Genomic DNA, 17638 nt, shown 5'->3' on the forward strand with positions numbered 1-17638 from the left:
AACGTGCAGCTTTTAATAATCTGTTATGAATTTGGCTGTAAGCTGATGCAATGGAAGTGCTGGGAACCTGAAAGGTGTGGGCTAGAGGAGGAAGTACAGAGTCGCTTTGACATGCATATTCTCATCCTCTGCTGCTTGTTGTTTGTCTGGTTGCTGTGTGTTCTGGCACTGGGCTGCACTGCTCACTCCAGCTAGCACTCCCCTCTTGGGGAGCCGTGTTTTGGAGGTAAGGTGTGGGAGTGTGTCGAAACGTTGCAGGGAGGTGTAAGTTGCATGTTAATAAATGACGGCTTATCTGCACACACACAGACTGAAACAGTAATTTGCCTGATTTATTTCAGTGTAAGGCTGGGCACTATGGTAAAAAAAAAATTAGGGCATATAACTGCTGACTGTGTGGTATTGGTTACTGGGTACGTGCTGACTCACCTCAGTTCACCTCCAGTCCAGCAGGAGGAAAGGGCCACCTGAAGATGAGAAAGCTGGAATAGACTTGTCAAAGTAGTTCCTGATAATTATTTTGCATTGTTAGTGAGGCAGCAGACTTTCTCCTGCAGTTTGGGTCAGAGAAGAGGACAAAGTAAGAAATAGCACCAGAGCCCCTGAATTTTATTTTGTAACACAAAGATAAACTCTACATGAGTTCATCAACTGGTGTCCTGAAATTCTGACAGAGTTTACTAGAGGGAGCAGTCTTACTCTGCAAAGCATTTGACTAAAATAGACTTCACTATAAAGATTTCCTTCCATTTAGAATCCACCCAACTTGCTAGGTGTAATTAGAAAATAACCAGCACCTCGATTTTGCTCCTGTTACAGCTGCACAGACAACGTGTCACCGAGAGACGCTTCAGGGTGGCTGTTTTGTTCAGTATTGTACAACAGTACCTAGAATTCAAGACAGATTCAGAATTCAGTTTTGTAAATGCTCTAAAAACATTCTGTGCCCTGAATTATTTGCAGAACCTTAAACAATAAGAAGGGTAAGGAAAAGAGTTGAAATGAAAAAAAAAATAATTTGGAAGTTAAGGAAGTGACTCGAGAACCTAAAGACTTCACTGTCATAGCTGTAATTCCAATAAGTTAAATGACGGGTTTAAAATAGAGAAAAAAACTTAAGTACAACTTTGCCAGTTCCAGATGTGGCTACATGTGTGACAGATAAAGAGGCATAATCACTTTCCTTCACCTGTTGAACACATTCTTACTATTGCAGCCCAATAAGTGGTTGTACTTTGTTGCCTTTTCCTGGCTCCTGTTTCTTGCTGTCCACTGGAAGCCCCAGTTCTTTTCCCAGCACAATTACTCTCAGACTGGATTGATGTATGAGGCAGTTTTGTTCCAAAATGACTATGCCACATAGATAAAATATGAGACAAGAATATTTTGAAAGGATTCCTTCTAAACCAGGTCCTGTGAAAAATCTTGAGGTACCATATTTACATGTTTCTACCAAGCAGATCCATTTTAGCAGTCAAAAATCTTGACTTTTCTTCTCTTTTCTACTCACATAAGGCTACAGATCTCTTTCATTATGTCAGTGTAAGTGGCCAGGAATGAATGTAACCATGGCAATAAAAATAAATTGGGCTCAAATAATCTCAGTCCAACCAACTGCTGAATGGTGATTTCATCTGAGCCAGTAAGAAATAGTGGGTCACCAGAACTGGTGAAAACTCCACACACAAATGTGTTTAAAGTGTTTATATCTGTTTAGCTTTGCCTCTAAGTGTTAGTTTGGTTTAAACTTAGTTAAAGACCCATAGCTTTATTTAAGAAGAGCAGCGATGCATTTTGTTACTTAAACATTGCCATGCCACGTACAAAACAGCCCCATCAATAATCAGCTACTTTTAATTGCTTCAGTGAAGAGAACAAGGGAGGAGGGTGCCGCAGCTCTGCCATCCTCTGAAGATGCAATTACATCCTACTGCTCATTTACAGAAAAACTGAAACCCCCCTTTCTTGGGAGGAATGGAACTGCCTGCCCTTGGCGCAGGGAGGAGGCAGCAGGAACAGGACAGAATTCTGTGTCATATGGCATATAAGGAGCTGGGTCCTGCAGAGAAGAGACGATGGCCACGAGATGCTGAAAGGAAACGTTGGCTCTAGGGGCACCCACAGCCAGAGGGAGCCCAGACTGAAAAAGAAAATGAATCTCAGCCCAGACTGAACAGCACGCATCATCAAGAGGAAGAAGTCTCTATTTTCTTACCTTTTAACCCAGAGAAGGTATGTTGCCACAGAAGCAAACAGCTCCAAACTAAAGGAGGGGAGTCCCGTGTTTATTCCCTACTTCTTAGCCCTGTTGTGTTTAGTAGAATCCTCTTAAAGTCTCAGCACTTGGAGTGAGGGGAGCCCCAGCTTGTCCTCAGTGACTCAGTCCACAGCCATGTACCAACCCATTACTCCTGTTTTCAGTGAATACCTTCTACTTGCATAGAGTGTGAAAGATTTACAGCCAGACTGCTTAGAACCGGTTTTTGAGAGGTCTTGCAGCAGCAAAACGTAGATGTAAGAGATAGCTATGGGTTTATAACTGCTGGAAACTGTGTCCAGCAGGAGTATATTTGCTTGCTTTTGCAGGATTGCTGCTCTCTCTGTGTTCTCTAAAGAGCTCCTTGGTCTTCACCGACTATCCACTATTTTTTGGTCTTGGAGTTTATGGTAGTTTCTTCCTAGCTTGTTAATTTTGCTGACTTGTGCTCTGAGGCAGACTGATTAAATTCCTAGTTTTACACCTGAGGTAATATAATTGTGGGTATTTTGTGGGTATGTTTACCTGAGTCCCCAGATGTTTTGAATGCTGCTGAGATACTGAATCACAAGGAAACCTTGGGGCAAAAAAAAAATAAAAAGGCAAAGGCCTGTAGGCTTTAAGCAGATTCACCTCCTCAATTGTACTGATTATTTTTTCTGGAGTTTTTTGAAACATCTATTTCCAGGAAAATCTCATCCCCACTAATAGCTTTTCCACCAATTTCACATTCCTTCTATTAGTCTTTGATGATATTTCATGTAGTTTTCCAGTTTGTTTTACACTTAAATATTGCTGGGATTTTTATATGAGCAGAAGTCTTCAAGGAATCTCCGATTTTATTTATGTTTTATGGCAAAGTGTAGAAAGAGTTGAAATTATTGCTTGTAGTTAATACTGTATTGATGAACATAAGAGCAATGAACTCTGTTCAACCATGACCAGTATATATAATTTATTTTTGTTTGTCTCTCTACCTTCTTATCTTTCCTAAATTTTCCAGCTTTAATAGCTTTGTATCACTCCACTTTCCTAGGAAATTTCTGTTCTACCTTTGAAAAACAAGATCTCAGTCTCCAAGTCCAGGATATTAGCATTGTGTTTTCCTTAAAAAACTGTTACAGAGTATGTATGTTGCCATGGACATCTTTGGTTTGGAGAGTCGAAGTTTGTTTACTTTAACTCTGATGCCACAGGGCTGAGCCAGACATAAAGATGTGAGCAGCCAAAATGTCAGCCCTAACTTTGGAATTCTCATGTCTAATCATGAAACCCTCCTTCTGTATGAACCTTATGGCAGATCCACTATAGAGAAGGGAAAAGCCAGTCAGAGAACACCTCAAATTCACACTAATGGGAGTCAGGCTGTAGCACAGAAGCTGCAGCTCACTGTCTGGTTGTCCTTGCACATCTCTGACACAGGTGTAGGGGACTGCAGAAGTGCTGTGAATAGAGAATTAACAGGTCTGCCTAGGAGTAGAAGCACAAGGAACAGCAGCAGCTTCTGTGAGGCCTAGGAGCTGATGGTTGTTAAGACCCAAACACCTCTGTCTGCAGCTTCTTAGGACACGCAGATCAGGAGGGAGAGTCCAATGAAGACTCTCAAAAGCAGGACAGCTCAGTCAGACTAATCAGTGCCAACTTCTAAAGGATACCTAATGCATGTTCAAAACCTGCACTTGGTCACAAATCTCAGAATAATTCAGAAGTGATGAAGACCCAACAACTGACAGTCTTTGTCACCAATGTCATGACAAAGAATCCTAGGCTGATTGTTTGGGCACAAGAACCTTGGTAGTTATGAGAATATGGGTCTGAGATTGTGCTGAATGTGGCTGAGTGAAATCAGGTTTGAAGTTTGGGTTTTTGTTTTTAAATGAAATTGCCCCCCCTACCCAATGAGCTTTACTACTGTGAAAAATGCCAATCACTTGTTTTTAAAATTTTAAAAGTTTAATAAGTAATAAAATTATTATAAAAATAGTAATACAATTAGAGTAATAATAATTTGGACAATTTAAATTAGGATAATATGAGACAACAGAGACAAAGAGTTATGGGCCCGAAAAAGGACACTCGTTAACAGAGGATTAACCCTTAAAAACAACAGCCTGTTGCATATTCATACACCTCATACATGATGCATAAATTCCATTCAAACACGGGATTCTGTCTGGTCATCCTCAACTTGTTCCTCATAATCCTAATGGTACTTTCAAGCCTGAGCAAGGTGGGAAGAAGTTCATTTCTTCTGATAAGATAGCAATAAATTCTTTTTCTCTGAAAGATTTAGGTGTCCTGTGACTGCTATCTTGCTGTGAGTCCTTTCTTTAAAAAAGTATCTTACATTGCATAGTTTCTATTTTACATTTTGCTATAACCTAAAACTATATTTAGCACACTACTTAAGAGAATTAATACAGCATAACTTTCTAACACAACACATTTTAATATTTGTGAAAAGCCAATCATAAAATATGCATTTTTCACACTACGCTGGTTCTACAGTAATGCAGCATTATTTCCTATCTGGAATTGATTGCCAGGCATCGAATTCAGCTGTTTCCCTTCTGTTTCCCTCCTGCAGATGCCATGCGAAGGCTGCATGGAGAGGGACAATGTGAGCAGTGGTGCAACCATGGAGTTCATCCTGCTCGGCTTCTCTGAGCTGCTCCATCTGCGGGTCCTGCTCTTCTTTACCTTCCTCATTGTTCATTTGGTCACACTGGCAGGGAATATGATGATCTTCATAGCGGTGGTGATGGAGCCCTCACGTCCCCCCATGCTTTTCTTCCTCGGCCAACTCTCTGCTGTGGAGCTGTGCTACACTTTAGTCATCGTGCCCAAGGCGCTGCTCAGCCTGGCAGTGGGTGGCAGCCCCATCTCCATGCTGGGCTGCGCCGCACAGATGCACTTCTTCGTGGCCCTTGGCGGCGCCGAGTGCTTCCTGCTGGCAGCCATGGCCTACGACCGCTACATGGCCGTCTGCCAGCCACTGCGCTACGCGGCCCTCATGGGCGAGGGGCTGTGCCTGCGCCTGGCTCTGGCCTGCGCCCTGGGAGCCTTCCCTGTGGCCCTGGGCCTGACGATGGCCGTGTTCCACCTGCCCTTCTGTCAGCCCCGCCGCATCGACCACTTCTTCTGCGACGTGCCCGCCGTGCTGCGCCTGGCCTGCGCGCAGGGCTACGCTGCAGAGCTGGCCCTGCTGGCGGCCTGCGTGCTCCTCCTGCTGCTCCCCTTCCTGCTGATCCTGGCCTCGTACCTCTGCATTGCTGTGGCCCTGTTAGGTGTCACCTCCCCGGTGGGAAGGGGCAAGGCCTTTTCCACCTGCATTTCGCACCTGGCCATCACCTTACTGCACTATGGCTGTGCCACCTTCATCTATATTCGTCCCAAGTCCAGTTACTCACCGTCTCGGGACAAGGTGGTGTCTCTGGTCTACACCAACGTTACTCCTTTAATGTATCCCCTCATTTATAGCCTGAGGAACAAGGAAATCAGAGGGATCCTCAGGAAAATGCTGAGGAGAAAGAAAATAGGTGAACTGGGATACTATCAGAGTTGTGATGTGTGTGTGTGGTAAATTTTAGTAGAGCAAACACATTCTTGTTGGGAAAAAGCCCCATAACCAGATCACCATAGACTTCACTAAGGCAAATATCCAGGCAGAATTCTACATGCATCACTACATTTATGACAAAAAGATATCTCTGCTCAAAAAAATCCCCAACAGTTGATCTAAAGGAAAATATTTTAGTGAGTTTTGAGGATGAAGAGCTTTGATCAATCACTGGTCTCGCTTCTCTGATCACATACATATTCAGGCTTACATTCATAGTCATGCCAGCACAATTAGAAGATCAACACAAAAGTTTTTAAAGTTAATAAACCAATATTAAAGTATTGGTTTTGTTATTTTTCTATCAAGATGACAGCAGAAATTGGGTAGTCAGTACAAATTTTAGCCTGGTAAGTTTACCAGCACAATAAATCTGTAGGGCTTAAAGGAAGGTTAGAAGAAGAAAGACCATGGCTAGAAAAAAGGGTAAAATAGCTGTGGTTGTCTCCAAATTTAATAGAAGGCTGCACTCTGGCATCCCATGACAAATGGAAAGTTAAAATGCCAACAGTCTAACAAGAGTATGACTTTGCTATGCCAGTTTTGCAGGAAGCAAAACATATTTCCTTGTATTGGGAGATGCTTTAGGTTTGGATTGTTCCTATGGCAACACAAAGGCTAAGATACTTGTTTTATCATGTGACTTTCACCACCAAAGACTGCATCATATAAATATGAATGCCTGGGGACCGTTGAGATCTGTAATTGTAAAAGTAATAATACTGCTGCCACAGTTACTGCAATTTCTTCAGCAAAACCAGTGAGAGTTACAGCAGACTGCAGCAGACATAAGAATCTCAAAGTTGCAAAGCAGTGCTATTTTATGAGTTTCCTATGTGTAGGAGGAACAGGATGATTCAGACAAATTAGAGAAGATCAATTTTGGCCAGGAAGAGGGGGGGAAAGAACCAACTTAATTATTTTATTTAATACTTCCCTCCCCCATGTCTCTTTAAAGGCTGTAGAGACACCATGATTCAGAACCCACCTCTTACACAGAAAATAGTTGAGAAAAAAATTAAAATGTTTGCTTCTGTTCCTCTGTCTCATCCAAAGGAATTTCAGCACCCCAGCTGCCCTCAACTCTCTCGCTGGGCAGATTGAGAAAGCAGAGTGGTATTTGCTTTCTCTGGGCTACAATCATTAAAAATTATGGTAAGTGGATTTGACAAATGTAAGAAATTGGCACTGTAACTAAGGAAGTTAACTTGGAGCCTTCTGACAAAAGAGAAATGTGGAATTTAAAACTGACATTAAAAGCTGTCTTCAAGATCAGAGTCTAGCCTGCCTAAAACATTAACACAGAATATTGGCTCTCAAGTCAATGAATACCTAATTACTCTGTGGGCAAACACTTAGCTGCATTATTTAAAATTATCAAAGTTGCAGTGAACATTTTAATCACCTGCCAGCTCTTCCAAAAAGTGAGAAGGAGAGGGTCTCAATGAGAGAACACTATGTACTAATAGAGAAGTACTTCAGAATTACATTAGAGAAGTACTTTGAATCAAATACTATTAAGTAACTGTAATGAGCACAAGCAGAATAGGAGGCATCAATTCTAAATCCTGTCAAGTCAAATCAAGCTTTGAAGTCAATCCTGCTGCAAGCAGTTGGCTGGACTTGAGGCGGCCAGAGGTCCTTCCTGAGATTAGCACAACTTTGCATCAGAGGTTTCTAACCTGCCTTCTGTCCAAATGCCTGGCAATAAAACTGAAGGACAGACAGACACTGAGGTTTATGACACGGTTCAAAGCCTTGGTAGAGGCCCTCACATATTTCTGGCAGCTGTGGGTGTGGGATAGCAGAGAGATAACTGTGACCTGCTGTGGGAAGATAGCAGGGCTGTCCCCTGAAGCAGGAAGTTCCTCACCAACCACTGCAGAACAGAGGCACCTGGACAGACCTCTCCTCACCCCAAGGATACAGATGATGCCTTTGGAAGGGATGAAATGACCTAAACAGCAGTCAGGCTAGACTCCCAGCCTGAGATACATGTGGAAGTACGACAAGCAGTGGAGGCTTTCTGAGAAGACGCTTTCTCTACCCAATGTTCTTGCAGATGAACAGAGTGAGGAGAAATCCCAGAGCCCAAGACCATCTTCACCAGTGTTCCCACACCCACAAGTCCAAGACTAGCCCCATCAGTATTGCCACACTCATTCACAGCACCCTTTCTCCTCAACCCTTGCCAGCTGTGTTGTGCACTGTACAGATATGTAGAGAGTATGAGGTAAGAGCAGCAGCAATGTATCCGAGATATCACAACCATTTCCTTTCTAAAATGTTATCTTTTAATTGACCGGACCTGTCTGAGGTCCCTTTCCACTCAACAACTGGCTGTTTCAGTCCTGTTGACTCAGCACACTGTGTGCTGAGAGCTGGAGAGTGCTCAAGTGAAGTAAGGCAGCACCATCCCTGATGTAGGCATGAGCACAGAATAATAATTTTTAAAAGGTCATTTCTAAGCTATTTTCAGACCTTCATAGGGAACAGCAGGATTCAGCTAGGCAGAGCAGATTATGACAAATGCACATTCCACCTCCAAACAAAGATGGGTATGGAAAAGATTTTTCCATGGGTGCTGTAGTTTTTTGGGTTGGGTAGAGATTCAAGAGTCCCCAGTGAATGAGTACAGCTGGGTACCTGCATTTCACAAATGGTCTTGTCCATTCTTGGAAGAGGAATGCTTGCATTCCCAAATTTGCCGAGACCTGAGATCTGGCGAACATAGATGTCATGAAGTTTTCCAGTGAAACCAATTAGGACATCACTAAGAATCACTTTATGGTTTACACAGCCATACAAACAGAGTATTCACCCTTGCAATTAATTTCATAAAGGCGGCCCTGAGCAAGCACTGTGTAAGAACACAGATCTTATCAGTGGTGCAGCACCAGAGCCCAGCCTGTAAGAGTTCAACCTGTAAGATCACATCAGTGATCAGCTGTCCACGTTCTCAAAAATGAAGAGAGTTTGGAGGATAATGGCCCAGATTTGGGCATTCAGGATGCTCTAAGTCCAGCACCTTGAATGGTACATGCCACTGAAAGGTTCCTCCACTTAAGGGGATACTTCAAGGTTCTTCCTTGAGAGCTACTGCCAGTACCAGATATTCTGGGAGGATACAAGTGAAACCTCCCTTTCAGTATAGAGAGAAACCAGACAAAAATGCTTTGGTGTTTTTTGTTTGTTTGTTTTTGTTTGGTTGGGGTTTTTTTGTTTCATTATGGGGGTTTTTTTGCACACATTATGCTTTGCTGGCAAGCCAGGTAAGACATTTCCTAAAAGTTGTTCCTATAAATAATCAATCTCCTAAAAGAAATAAATGTACTTGCATTAAAAGAATATCCTTATTTTCATAGAAGTATAAATACAGAAAGTTTATCTAGGGGATTTGTTTCTGTTATGGGTAAGGAAAGTTGAAAACTTCGCAAAAGTCCAGTTTTAAGAGCTAGGAAGACATTTCAGTGTATTTATTTTCCCTTGACAAAGACATGTTATAACATTCTGTCTGTTTTGGCTTACATGGAAAGTGAGTCCACCAACCTTCCTTTCTTTCTTTCTTTTTCTTTCTTTCTTTCTTTCTTTCTTTCTTTCTTTCTTTCTTTCTTTCTTTCTTTCTTTCTTTCTTTCTTTCTTTCTTTCTTTCTTTCTTTCTTTCTTTCTTTCTTTCTTTCTTTCTTTCTTTCTTTCTTTCTTTCTTTCTTTCTTTCTTTCTTTCTTTCTTTCTTTCTTTCTTTCTTTCTTTCTTTCTTTCTTTCTTTCTTTCTTTCTTTCTTTCTTTCTTTCTTTCTTTCTTTCTTTCTTTCTTTCTTTCTTTCTTTCTTTCTTTCTTTCTTTCTTTCTTTCTTTCTTTCTTTCTTTCTTTCTTTCTTTCTTTCTTTCTTTCTTTCTTTCTTTCTTTCTTTCTTTCTTTCTTTCTTTCTTTCTTTCTTTCTTTCTTTCTTTCTTTCTTTCTTTCTTTCTTTCTTTCTTTCTTTCTTTCTTTCTTTCTTTCTTTCTTTCTTTCTTTCTTTCTTTCTTTCTTCTTTCTTTTCTTTCTCTTTCTTTCTTTCTTTCTTCCTCTCTTCCTCTCTTCCTCTCTTTCTTTTTTTCTTCCTTTCTTCCTTTCTTCCTTTCCCATTCCTTAAAAGCTTAGAAAACCTGCAAATAATCCTATATTTACCCAAATATATGTTTTTTATCCTTTGATCTGAAGCCGGAAGGTGAAATTAATACAGCTATTTACGATAATGGAGTTGTAAAATGAAATGGGTATGGGCTTAGTAGCAAACCTAGAAAATAGATGTTAATATCATGAGGGTGAAAAGTTGTCAAAGATTTTCTTTATTAAGAAAAAGCTTCTGTTTTTGAAGTTTATTATGAACATGCCAAAGGAGCAATATTTAGTGTTATTACTTTACTATTAACATATTTTACTATTATAAAGGCTAGAATGCTATAGGAATTTCTCTTGCAGATATTTATAGATAGAAGATTTACAAAAGAAGAGAGATGAGTCTTTCTGAGATTGTTTTTTACTATTATATGAAATTATGTATTCAGCATATAAAATCTGATAGGTTCAATATGATATAAAACAAATATAGTCCACACCCCCATAAACAAGTTAATGGCAATTAAATATACTTCAATAATCTGCCATTTCTCCACAGAATTAAACATTTCTACAAGCTTTTTATTTATCAACTTGGCTGTTGCACAAGCCTTCAGTTTCCTTTAATGGATTGTTTCAGGAAGCAACGAGGAACATAGGACAAAACTAATCAGGAGACCAAAGTGGAGCTGAAGAATGAGGTGAAGCTCCTGCCAGCTGGTTGGTTTCAGAATTAGTTTCACCTTGCCCTACAAGTACCTCCACATCAAAAAGCTGGCTGAAGGTGTTATTAACAATTCCAGCAGTGTATCCCTAACCTAAAGCTCTTGGCTCTAAAGATCCTATTGAGCTCAGTTGTCTTCCAAGCAAGTCCAGAGAAAAGAGAATGGGAAGATCGATACCCACCCAGTGTGTACCTTTGGCTTTACCTGCATAAGTGCAAGGTTTTACAAATCGGTATGTAAAGATGTAAGACTGTCTGGTTCTACAAATTGGCATGTAAACTTGAGGGAAGACCTGATGGCTCAGCAGCATATGGCCTCTAGCCTAGTCACTGCTGAAAATCAGGTCTCCTAAAATCTCTGTAGTGTTTCATTGTGGTTTTGCTGTACAGTTGCTCTCAGCATTCATTTCAGTTTTCATGTTTTGATTTAATTAATGAGTTCAAGTTTCAAAAAATCAAGTGGGAGGCTGAACTGAGAATAGAGTTGGCAGTGAGTCGGGAAGATGTTAACACGTTCACTGCCCTCTTTCCACCTGCAAGGTGTCTGCTTCAAATACCTTCTTCTGGTGTCCACCTTGAGACCTCTCAGGGAGAATGCTGCTTGCTAACACAGTAAACAGTGGAAACTATTTCATTTCTGCACTGGACAGCAACTCTTCAACATCAGGATCGAGCTACAACAGCAACAAATACGGGCAAGCTTCTTGTGTTTAGATTGTGGAGGCAACTGTAATTTGTTAAGAAGAGGACTATAAAAATATCTTGAAAAAACATATTAGAAATAGACATAAAAGCTTTAAAATATTTGTTGTAAACTCCCAGAAAAAGAAAAGATTTATTAACTCACACATTCACCTGTAAGAGCAGAAAAAATAAATTTTAAATCACACTATCTAAGTGACTAGTGGTTTGGTTTTTATTGTATATTAGTAAAGCCTTTTCAGTGTCAGTGAGATATTTCCATGCTTGAACATAATTAATCCAAGAGTGGGGAAGAACAGCTGGAAAATATGAAGAAATTACAAATTACAGAGAGGTATGTGTTTGCCATGCAAAGGTTACCATTGCTATATTTTGAGCTTTGATTCAGCTACTAAAAATATTATAATCTATACTTTTCTATAATGTAGTGGAATAAGTCATCAGCATTTCTCTACTAGAAATAAGTAATCAGTCATTTCTCTACCAGAAATCAAATTTATCTGGGTCAGATTTTACGTTTTTGACACATATTCAGTGTCAAAACAGTTGTGTTAGTAATGCTCAAAGAGAAACTGAATCGTCTCATGAAATCTTAATGCCACCAAGATGAATAAATATCTTTAAAGGTGCCCAAGAAGAATGTGCTCTCAAAGAGAAGTGTTAAATGTAGAACTGCACTTTTTGGATTTCTAATTATATAACGTGCTGCAATAGTATAATAGAAAGTAACTAACTCTTGTGACCCAGATTTGTACCACTTAGGGAAGTTTTATGATTAGGAGAATGAATCAGATTCTATTATGACTTGGTTTTCCTTGGTTTCCTCCTGTCTATACCAAAAGTCACACCTCAGCCCAGGCGAAGCCCCGTTTGGCCGCTCTCCCGGACACATCTGGGGCTCCACAGCCGCTGGACCACGAGGGGGAGCAGAGCTGGGTTAACACGGCAAGAGAGTTATCTCAGGTGATTGCTGCGGAGAAGCAAGGTCCTCCCCCTCATTTGCAGGATGGTGTAATAATTTAACTGAGCCCTGTTTTGCAAGCCAAATAAGAGCATGGCAGACCATGGCAGGATAAGCTTATCCAGAGACAAAAGCCAGCAAGCTTGCAGTTCAGGCAGCAGTGCAAACACGCTTCCCTGCCTGATCAGGTGTTCAGCCAGGGCATCAGCAGGTAGAGAAACACCTATTAGTGCGTGGCTGATGATCAAGTAAGTGGAATTTTATTCAGGAATACTGGGCTTCTTCTAGTTCATCTACTGTATAACATTTCAGTCAGGTGGAATATATATTTGGGAAGCTACCCTCCTGTTTTGACTGCAGCCCAAGTAAGGAACTGTCTACATTCCTGGTGGAAGAAGATGTGATTGCTCATCCACCAATGATGAACTGAACGAGCAAAAGATTGATGTAGGGAGGGATGACTGGAGGTCTTTAGCCCAAATACCGGCTCACTGCAGGGTTAACACCAAAACTATGTCATGTTGTTCAGGGCCTTTCAGGCAAAGCTTGTACATCTCCAAGGGTGTTTATCTCACATATGTGAGGAAGAACAAGGGAGTGTCCCCTGCTTCTTCTGTGTATGAAAACTCAGACCTACGCCTTGTCTCTATCAGCTTCATTCATACCCTTGCCCTTGTTCTTCTTCGCAAGGGAGAAAGATAACCAGCTTGGCTACTTGTGCAGTCAGATCCTCAGGTCTGTAACACAGGGGTGGCTGCTCTGTGATCCAGAGGAGCTACTTGTGCTTCCTCATAGGAGTTTAAAATATCTACTTAAAACAAAATCTGAGTTTCTGAATGCAAAATGTCTGTATACAAAACTAATTTAACAGCTTAAACCACTAAATGGTAGGAGTCTGTTTTCTGCAGAAAAACAGTCTGAAGTCAGCTGTTTGAAATATTCCAAGATAATTGCTGGTGGAGTAGAGCCAGAAAACCTTCTAAGATAAACATGAAAACACTAGAATATTTAACTGTGGTCATGCAGGTGAGAATAAGGGACAGAAAGCACAATTTTTCATATAGGGAATTAGACATTCATACAGAGCATATCTTAGGCTCTACAGAGCTGTCATCATAGATTATTTCTAGAGTTGTAGAAATAGTGGATAAAAGGAGTGAATCAGAGACCACAGAACAAGAGCAAGTTCCCCCTTCAGAATGAAACGGGGCTTGTTGCAAAATGGATTTGAGGCCTCTGGGGGACCTATACATCTATGTTACTATGATACCTTACTGAAAGCCCATTCAGAATGCAGAGATTCAAGTTATCAGTACCAAAGGGATGCTTTGATAATTAGGGAAGTCATATCAAGTGAGAAACTCCAAAGATTATTTCTAATAATCTTAGGTTCTGTTTCATTCATCATCTGTAAGGACATTTAACAGCACAATGGTGAAACTCATTCTAAAACATGAGGAGCAGCAAACACAGTAAACAATTTGTAAGAATCATATGAGACAGTTCTGTCTGAACTGCAGTTCAAAAGAAGCACGTCCCAACTCAGCCTTGGGAGTGCCCTTTGACTTTCCAACAGCACATCAAAACAAGACCTGGTGTACAGCCTTCCTCCTCACTTCCCTCACCACAAGCCCACATAGCTGTAGGAGGAAAGCCCAGGTGTGTTGTGTGGTGATATTTTCCAGCTGGATACCTAATCACAGAGATACTCAAAACAAGATTCTGGGGAATGGAAGGAAAAAATGTGCCCTGCAATTCAGAAATACTCAGAGGGCCAAGAAAGAGACTATGAGAATCAGCCCAAAGACATGCCGAGAGTGAGCTGAAAAGACACAGTTACCTTCTTAACACAAGATGCATGCCAGAGATGGGATGCTCACTGGGAAGCCATGAGAGTGAGAGGCTGTGGAGATGTAAATTATAGAATCATAGAATATGATTGTAAACAAGACATAAAAAGACTTTTTAAATTAAGCTCTTTCAGTTTTGCTTATTTGTTGTTTGTTTGGGATTTGTTTGTTTTAGTTGTTTGGTGGTGGTGGTTTTGTTTGTGTTTTTTTTACAGTCAGAGAATTAATTTTGCCCAACGATTTCCAAAGACAAAATCCAAGCTTGTGATGCACAAACAGAATAACAATGTCAATGAAATACTGAGTATGAAAATGCACATGTGGTACTCACTCTTCTGGCTACAGCCTCTGTGTATATTCCCTCTTTTTCCCTTTGGATCTGCATTTTGGGGCAGAGGACACAAGGGAAAGCAATCTTGCAGAGCTTTTACAGGTATCAGCAAAGTTCTATGCATTTTGTGTTTTTACTTCTGTCTGCTCCCACTTGTTTATAAATTTTCTTCATGTCCTGATCCTGCTGAAACATTACACTGTATTTTGTTTCACTATCATAATACACATTCTGACTGTGAGCTACACTAGGAGATCTCCAATCTGAAAAAACACAAAGCAATAAATCCGATTTCTGACCACCATTATCTGGAAAACCCCAATTGCTGATCCCCATCTGGTCACACTCTGAGGGGGAGAAAAAGAAAGGATTTTTTTTTAGGCCACGTTCTCCAGTAAGTCCTAGTAAATTGCTTCCTGCCCACTCCTTAGATCAAATGTTCTGAGTATCTGCACACCAATGAAATGGAGATAGAGCCTCCCAAGGATCTTCACTCCAGAACTTGTTACTTCTGGGATTTTACAGATGCAAACTCTGTTAGCCCTGAGGAGACCAATGTCAGGCCTCAACATTGATTTTTTTTTTTTTCTGAAGAAGGACATGAGCTCCTGGCCTGCCCTAGAGCCTTATCCTCCAGTTGCAAATAGTTCTTCCCCATTTCACATCTATTTAGGCCTTGCCTATGTCATCCCATCACAGAGAAGTTAGCTGTGGGTCTGTCTGCCCCCCTGCTACATCACAGACTGAAGAAGGCACAGAACTGTCCAAACGAAGCCCTAAATGGACACATTCTCCCACCACAAACTCAAGGTATGGGTTGCAGACCAAAAAATCTTACATGACTCCTGAAATGGGAGTCTTTCAATTGTGGGGGAAACACAGGCATAAAAGTTTGGGACTTAGCACTGTAGACTGATAAAGAGAACTTCAGACAGGATTAAACTGTAACAAATTGAAGGTACAACTACTCTGAATGCCATTTACATTTGAATTATTTGCAGCTATATTTTACTTCATGTGCTACATAAAATTTAAAGCTTAGTATTGTAACCATTTGTTCTGAAATTTCTCTTGCCTATGTTCAGACATCTTGGGATAGATCTTGCTTTCTCAAGATGTATGAGAACCACAGGATTCACTGAAAGATTAAATGCAAGGGCCCTCAGAGAGTCCACACTCCCAAATGGTGCCCAGAGCAGGGCTGACTCCAGAGGTGGTTATGTTGTTCATGGCTGTGTCCTGGCAAATCTGGAACACCTCCAAGGGTGGAGATCCCCCAGCCTCTAAGCAACCTGACAAGGTCCTTTCTTTAGCCTTCCTTGGGGAGGAGGAGGAAGAGAGCAGGAGGAATGCAGCCGTACAGCAAATGTAAGTGCAATAATACCATCTGTTTTTTACAGGGAGGGGCGTAATAGCTGTGTATAGGTGGGAGTTACATCCTTGATGAATGCCAGAAGAGACAGAACAAAGGCAAGTTCTTTCATATTTGTGTCCCTCAGGAAGAAAACTAAAAGTCCCATGAGGTCTTCTTACACAGAGAAAGAATCCTTCTAGTTTGCTTCCTCTCCCATGATTTTTTTTTTTTGCTGAAAAGCAGGCACTGTCAATCAATGCAGAGGAGCATACTAAATGAAAAACAGTAATTCTGCCAGACAAAGTGGTATCGCTGTCGCTCTGTGACATACTTGGGAATGAAACGGGCTGCTGTCCCCGTGTACAGATGGATTTCCTAAACATATTCAGTGAGGATGGCTGAGTGGTTTTAGCCCCATTATCATAGATCACAGAATGGCTTGGCTGAGATCTGGAAGATCATCCATTTCCAACTGCCCTGCCATGGGGGTTGGAACGAGACCTTCCACTAGACCAGCTTGCTCCAGGGTCCCATCCAACCTGGCCTTGAACACTTCCAGGGATGGAATAGCAACAACCTCCCTGGGCAACCTGCTCCAGTACTCCACCACCCTGAAGAATTTCTTCCTAAAATTTCAGTTTAAAGCCATTGCCAGGGCCGGCGGGACCGGGAAGGATGGCGAGGGCCGCCCAGGAGGTGGCAATCGGGAGCCTCTTACGGGAGTGGAGCAAAGGTGGAGGGAGGCTCCCAGGAAAGAGGTGGCTGCCTTTAAGGTGGGTTTATTTGCCTGCCAGATGGGAAGTCTGTGACCAGCCCCTTAGAACAGGTAAAGGCAGTAAGGCTTCTCCACCCACTCGCCTTGATCTTTCATCACCACCGTGGGCCAGGCGGGCGCTTGTGCAACGTGCGCGCCGCGCTCGGAGGCTGCGGGAGAGGCCCATGCGCTGCCCGCAGCTGCCCGGGCACGGAGGCCGGAGCCGGCGGGGGCTGCGAGCCGGGCCCCCTCCCCGGCCAGCCTGGGGCTGAGCACCTGCAGCGGCGGCATGGAGCCCTCCCTCGGGCTCCTTCTCCTCTGGGCTCTCCTTCCTCCCGAGGCGCACGGCAAGGAAGGTAAGCGTGGGACCCGCCGCCGGTCCCTCTGCCTGCAGGGCTGGGCTGGGGCACGCAGCGACAGCGACCGCGCTAAGGGGCAGGGAACGGGACCTGGTCCACGCGTCTGGGGCTTCTGGGACACCTCCGAGGGACCGGGGGGTCGGGGAAGGGCAGTCGGGTGTGGGGACCACGGCCTGGCAAATGCCATCCAAATCTCGGTGGCTCAGTGTGTTCTCGTCCTCCTTCACCTCCTCCTAGTTGAAACACAAATGTCTCGGCATATCCAGTGATCCAAGAGAATTCTGCCCCTGTTCCCCTCAAACAAGGGCCTTGCAGATAACAAGTTTAAACACAAACTCAGAAAGTTTCTCCCCTCCTCTGGCAACACCCCCGCAGTTTCCTCAGGAAGCCCTCCTAGGAGTTAACCCTTATGAGCAAGCGGACAGTAATTTTATCAGAGTCTTTTATCTACCCTACTGCTGGAAGACGGAGCTGGGCTTTAAAATTTCCTCTTCCACCTCTTAAGGCTTCCATGTTTCCCCTCCCTGTACCACTTACTCCCTTTTATTAAATGCAGTGATTTTTTTTTCCCTTCCATCTTGGTAGTTGCACAGTGGTTATGAAACGTGGGAGAATGGTAACTTTTAAT

The 17638-nt window shown here is 42.2% G+C and overlaps 2 protein-coding genes across 2 annotated transcripts in view; both read left to right on the forward strand.

Moving 5' to 3' along the window:
• The first annotated feature begins 4844 nt into the window (after positions 1–4844).
• LOC132069894 (olfactory receptor 10AC1-like) lies at positions 4845–5840 on the forward strand. Its single transcript, XM_059466380.1, has one exon. The coding sequence runs from the start codon at positions 4845–4847 to the stop codon at positions 5838–5840; it is 996 nt and encodes a 331-aa protein (XP_059322363.1).
• A 10963-nt stretch (positions 5841–16803) lies between these two features.
• EPHA1 (EPH receptor A1) overlaps positions 16804–17638 on the forward strand; it is a 34256-nt gene continuing 33421 nt past the window's right edge. Inside the window, exon 1 of the mRNA XM_059465823.1 lies at positions 16804–17007. Coding sequence (XP_059321806.1) covers positions 16941–17007 — 67 coding nt within the window. The 5' untranslated portion in view covers positions 16804–16940. The remainder of the gene's footprint in view (positions 17008–17638) is intronic.

This window comes from Ammospiza nelsoni, chromosome 2, assembly GCF_027579445.1.
Source record: "Ammospiza nelsoni isolate bAmmNel1 chromosome 2, bAmmNel1.pri, whole genome shotgun sequence".
Classification (NCBI taxonomy): Eukaryota; Metazoa; Chordata; class Aves; order Passeriformes; family Passerellidae; genus Ammospiza; species Ammospiza nelsoni.